Below are 5,913 nucleotides of genomic sequence, written 5' to 3'. Positions count from 1 at the left end.
TTCAAAATATTTATGAAAAAGCTGAAAGATGAAAAAACTCCACTGCATAATTTTGAAAATTCCCTTTAAGAATGCAAAATAATGCTTCTCACTTATTTCCAAACAAATCAGGGAAGGACAATGGACGAACTCTTGAGATAAACCTAAAAAAATCTAACAAACTCTATTTCCGGTTGTATAATCTTGATTCATTATCCTTTGGAGTGGCTCAGGTGGCATGTGTGGCATTAAGCCGGAGCGCTCGGCCGAACACCTGTTCTAAGCTTCCTAAAGAATAAGGATATGGCGTCTTGTGTAATAAGTTAAACTAAGTAATTTACAATAAACTTGAAAGTTAAGGATATGCCATTACAACGATGGCAAATTTTATTTTCTAGTACACTGTCAGTATAATAAAACCGGTGTTTCTACATCGACATACGGTGTTTGTATGTATACCTAATTATCGGAAATGTGCATACCTTGACGGATGTTTCTTTGCTTGATTTGGGAAAGCAGTGGCAACCTGATTTTGGTGTTTGGGTGCTTTCCTCATGGTGATTTGTTAACTCACCAGGACAAGACACCACCGAGGATGGTGGAATTTGCTTAATTGGTACATTTTCAAAGGGAAAGTGACAAGCAGTTTGTGCTTGGCTCCCCTTGGCTCGATGTCAAAGGAGAAAGGGCTGAAATGCTGAAATGGCAAATGACAATTTTTTTTTTTTCAGATTGATTTTACCCTTTCCACGAGAAAGGCCATCGATCATGTGCCTGGGCTTTTAATTTTGATCGAAAACTTCTTCAAGTATTCTCAAAAAATCACCATAAAGGTTTCGCTTTCTCTTTTGGTTAACAAAAACGTAAGAACGCACTCGACAACAGTCGTCAACTGTTTCTTTAGGGTGGCCCATCGTGAACAATATCGTGAAGAGAACAGGCGCTCGATAGCGTTGAATTTGGCGAGCATTAAAATAAAGTCGTGCTGCATGCTGTGCTCAACATACCAGTGTGGCCCGTGCGATCAAGAGTTGCTCGATATTAGCAAAGTTTCTGCCACATCAATTCATGTAAGAAATCTAGAAATACCTCGACCAGGAAAAGGGGGCAGAATAAAAATAATTCAATTGTTAGATCAAAATTAATCACTGCTATTTTAGGTGAATCGGGGAGGACATCTTTACAAAAACCTCGCACACTTGGAAATACGCGACTGTAACGATACCTGCGAAAGGTCCAGCGTATTTCTCCGCCGATATTCCGAACGATTTCCAGTACATTTTGTGCTGTGATTTAGAGTTTATCCTCGAGCAAAACCTTGCCAAACGAACCAGGCGAGTATGGCGATCAAGTTATTTCCGTGTAAGGAGACACGAAACGACTTCACGGCCTGCTGACCTCTGATTGGGCAGAAAAACACAAAGAATTTCTGGCACGAATCAGAATTGAGAACTACCCCTGCTGTTTGGAACTGATCTGGTAAGAACGTGTCCCCAGGGGCTCTTCTCGCCCTACTATGCTTTTCTTTGTCGCCATTTTCTTTTGCCCGTTTAGACTTGCCCTTGCCTCCGCGATCTGCCCCTGGGTCTCCGAGGATGCACTAACAAAGGGGGAACAAGTGAATAGTTAAAGATAGAAAGCCTTTAATTGGCTTAAAATTCCAATGATCAAGCACTTGTAATATTACTGGTTCCTATCGTACGGAAGCTGGCGCAGGTATCCTTTTATTGTGTTCTATGCCGAAAAACTGGTCATCCGAAATCCAACTTTATTTAGTGCAATTTTTATTTTTCAATTTTTGCTTTTATTAAATAAATACAAGAAAATAAAATTTTCAATCATCATCCTCATCATCATCGTCATCATCATCATCATCATCGTCGTCGTCGTCATCTTCGTCATCATCGTCATCGTCGTCGTCGTCGTCGTCATCATCGTCATCATCATCATCATTATCATCATCATCTGTTGGTTCTTCTGTTGTCGGCCATGTGGTCGGGCCCGTAGTTGGTCCTGTGGTTTGTCCAGTGGTTGGTCCAGTGGTTTGTCCAGTGGTTTGTCCAGTGGTTGGTCCAGTGGTTTGTCCAGTGGTTGGTCCAGTGGTACCAGCTACAGTAGGGTCCTCATCGTCGTCATCGTCATCTTCATCACCTTCATCTTCATCATCCTCATTGGCTTCATCACCATCATCATCTTCCTCATGATCATCTGCCAATTGAAAGAAAGAAAGTAGTCAGTGATAACAATTAATGGGGTACCGCGGGACCCCATGGCGTTTCTGGGTACCGGGTGCATTTATTCGATTAGTTTCAATTGTCCAAAGTGGTTCGGAAGCTAAAAGCAAATGACAGGGGCAAGTTTATTACTAGTTTGTAGAAACTCAAAGCAAACATTAAAGGATGGTTAATGACATATGCCCGGATACAAACAGACTTAACTGGCTCTTGGGAAGTTTTCAGAAATCATCGTCAGGTGAAGAACAGAAGGAAAGGTTATATTTAACGCCAAATATAAGATTCTAAATAATATAGTGTGTTGTTGGTGATATGAGCTGTGAAGGGGAATCCAGAAAACCCTCCCACGAGCATACTATGAAAGACACGCGATATAGTTTGAAGGGAAGGTGCTGATTTCTGTCAAACGTGCTGTAAGTTCGTCCTCAGAATATTGCTGTTTGGCAAATTGAAGCTTAACATTGTTTCACCTATTCATCATTTTATTATTTTTTTGGGGAACGTTTTCTTTGTTTTTCAAGGATTAAAGTTAGATATCTAAAGTATAAAATAAGAGCAAATTTGCTCATTAGAATTTTGAAGGCCTTCGTTGCTTAAAAGATGGATTGAGCTGTCCAATCTATCCAGAAAATAATCCCCATTAACTAAAAGCAAATGATACTGCAGCTGGATACTGAATTACGCGATGGATATCAAGATGGGTATCTACCATTTGAAGAGTCGTGGCCTGACAGAGGATGACATTTTTATATCAGGGACTTACGCAGGCATACGAACAACACTCTTATTCGTTTTCCGAGATCAAAAAAGCAACATCACACATATAATGTTTTCAAAGAGAAAAAGGTTAGTGCGATTATGCTTTAAAAAAACGAATAAGAAATAATTCTTAAGATCCTACTTACCGTCATCGTCATCAGGGATCGGTCGTGGATAGGCCGACAGTTGACCAAAAATTGCCAAAAGACAAAGGAGAATCAGCGCCTTGGAAGCCATCCTACTAGAGCTACGACTTTTCCTTCTTCAGGTGTCTTTCACTGTGATCTCTTCGGATCATCACAGGCAATTTATAGGCACACGTGGAGGATTTTAGCACCGGTTTGGGATTTTTGCGGGTTTAGATGCTGATTGATATCTCATTATTATTATATTTTTAGATTTCCAGAAAACAACAGATTTACGTTCGTAACTTTTGAAATTACTGCTTAGTCATTAGTATTTGGATTCATCGTAGGCAATAGTTGCTAGGGGTGAGAAACGCTGGTTAACCAACAAAATTCCGGTTTAAGAAAATGTATTTTTTGAAAACTTGTCAGGATCCCTTTCTTACCAACTAAAGATACCCAAGTGACTCTTCGTAAAAGGACCCTCCTTTTAGGAAAGGCCTTTCATGAATTGTGAAGAAAATTATAGTAACTGCTTGGCACTAAACAGATATATAAACTGACACTCTACTTTTCACTGAAATGTTGCTCCCACTTCAGTATGAAATCAACCGTTTGCCGACGTGATTGATATGAGGCAGTTATCTATATTCGGCCTTCGGCTTTCTGGTGTGACTTAGGTCACATCCGAATTGCTTTTAATAAATTCCAAATACTCTTTTTGATACTTGAGCACATCGAATGAATACGACAGTTGGAAAAAAAAGACAACGAAGCGCTTACGATTCTCGATCAATTTCCTTGGATTCATCGGTGTTGTTAAAGGGTCCTAAAAAAAACAAGAGATTTGTATTTTTCCCCTTGTATATCGTATCTTTCACTGATCAGAAGAAGTCGATGAAGATTGCATTTCTGACTCGTTTAGATTAGTTAATCACGTATTCCTGTAGAACGTATTTGTATTTGTCCCATTCTGACACAAGCACTGAGACCAGCCTGTCTCCACGTATGCGTTATTTTATTCTCTTTGTGACCGAGTGAAACATACTTTCCTTGTCCATCGTCAATTCATCCAGATTTGATTTGATTTTAGACAAGAATTACAAGAGGTCGTTCCATGTGATGCTTCATTGTCTCCGCTTCATTTTGTTGTCAATTGAAGTCCTTTGAATATTTTAAGCCCCTAGACGAGAAATAAATTGGCCAAGTGGTGCTTTAAAAATAACCATTACACGCAATTAAACGTTTGAATGATTAAGTTCTCAGAACCCGCGAACTCTTCAAAAAGTGTAGGAAGTTCCCGGTGTTGCTGTCTATCCTGTTTTCTGCAGCAAAAAGTGACGGGCCTGGCAGTAAAGTCTCAAAAAGACTTCTGGAATGTGACCTCATCCAAGTAGAAACATCCATTATTCAAGATGATGTTGTGCGAGGCTCGTAGATGTATAAGAAAACGCACCAAGTATTCTTTTTATGTTTAATTAAGCTAAGAAAAAGAAAACTTGGTGTGCCTTCGTCTACATCTACGAGCCTCGCACAACATCATCTTGAATTATTGATGTTTCTACTTGGATGACCTCACATTCCGAAAGTCTTTTCGAGACTTCACCGCCAGGCTCATCACTTTTTTGCGGCAGAAAACAGGATAGACAGCAGCACCGGGATATTCGTTATCTACTCTTTGTGCAGACTTTGCGGGTTCTGTAATGTCCCCCGGAATTTATAACCTCTGAGGGCTGTAATTCGGGGCCAAATGGCGAACAAAAACCCTGATCCGAGAAGACGTATTAACAATCTGACGTTGCAGGTGAACTTTCTCCTCGAGTTCGACCTGGGACAGAATTCCTCCGAGGTCTAAACCAACTGAGTGCAGTCTTGATCTTACGGGATTTTTTGGGAAAAACTACATCCTTTATTTCTCAAAAGCATATATATATTTGTTTGTTTATTTATTTGATGCACGTCAGAAGCCCCTTTATGAGACCGCTATCTTTACTGCGCCTTTCAATAACATGCGGACTCTTAAATTCAAAGGTCAACCGACAAATGCGTTTTTTGCTACCGTCAATTAAATGTTCGGCGGCCCCTCCAAGCTTCCGACTACTGTCGAGTGCGTAATAATCAAATCACATCGTTAAGCCCACTTCAGTCAACAAAGTCGGAAGCTGTGTAGGAGCCGCCGAACATTTGATTGACGGTAGCGAAAAACGCATTTGTCGGTTAACCTTTGAATTTAAGAATCCGCATGTTATTGAAAGGCGCAGTAAGCCAAGAATTTGTTTGTAAAGACAATGATATTTGCTGTAAGGCGAAGAACTTGCCGTTGAAGATGGTACTACTTGATATTCTTGTTTTACATTTGGCCAGTCAACTGGCTTACTATCTTCAGTGATTTTAATTCCCTTGTTTAGTGCCAGCGCTTCGAGGGACTTGTCGTTAAATATGGATACTGAATCAATTTAATTAATCACCGCAAATTTCTTGTAGGCGTTGTGTTGGTTGTGAGAGTGAAACCTCTGTTAAATGAACAAGGTATAATATCGATAAACAGAGGTTGCGTGAAATTTCTTGCCAATCGTGAAAACAATGAAAGCGGTAAAAAAAACAAAAAAACATTAATTAATGAAATCCGTGAGGTAAAATATTTACGTAGGGAACTTACTGATATTGACAATGTTGCCTGAAACACTGCTTCAATCCGATGTAACCAAGGAGTGACTCGTTTATTTGAAAAACGGTGACCAGCCGACTTTTTTGGTGAAAGGGAAAAAAAATCGGTATCTTTTGTTTATATGAACTGAAAAGAGCAAAAATTGTTT

At 39.8% G+C, this 5,913-nt stretch overlaps 1 protein-coding gene across 1 annotated transcript; it reads right to left on the bottom strand.

The window, feature by feature from the left end:
* Positions 1–1,746: 1,746 nt before the first annotated feature.
* Positions 1,747–3,278, bottom strand: LOC137997300 (uncharacterized). Its single transcript, XM_068843215.1, has 2 exons — positions 3,119–3,278; positions 1,747–2,187 (listed from the first exon to the last, which is right to left on the bottom strand). The coding sequence occupies exons 1-2, from the start codon at positions 3,207–3,209 to the stop codon at positions 1,814–1,816; spliced, it is 465 nt and encodes a 154-aa protein (XP_068699316.1). The 5' UTR covers positions 3,210–3,278; the 3' UTR covers positions 1,747–1,813.
* Between the last annotated feature and the right edge of the window lie 2,635 nt (positions 3,279–5,913).

The sequence above is a fragment of the Montipora foliosa genome, chromosome 3 (assembly GCF_036669935.1).
Source record: "Montipora foliosa isolate CH-2021 chromosome 3, ASM3666993v2, whole genome shotgun sequence".
Lineage (NCBI taxonomy): Eukaryota > Metazoa > Cnidaria > Anthozoa > Scleractinia > Acroporidae > Montipora > Montipora foliosa.
This window is presented reverse-complemented; position numbering and strand designations above follow the sequence as displayed.

Bases quoted from the DNA above. Each gene is read 5' to 3' on its own strand.
- LOC137997300 (XM_068843215.1), bottom strand. From the start codon at position 3,209: ATGGCTTCCAAGGCGCTGATTCTCCTTTGTCTTTTGGCAATTTTTGGT. The intron at 2,188-3,118 runs GTAAGTAGGATC...TTCAATTGGCAG, and splicing joins GATCCCTGATGACGATGACG to ATGATCATGAGGAAGATGAT.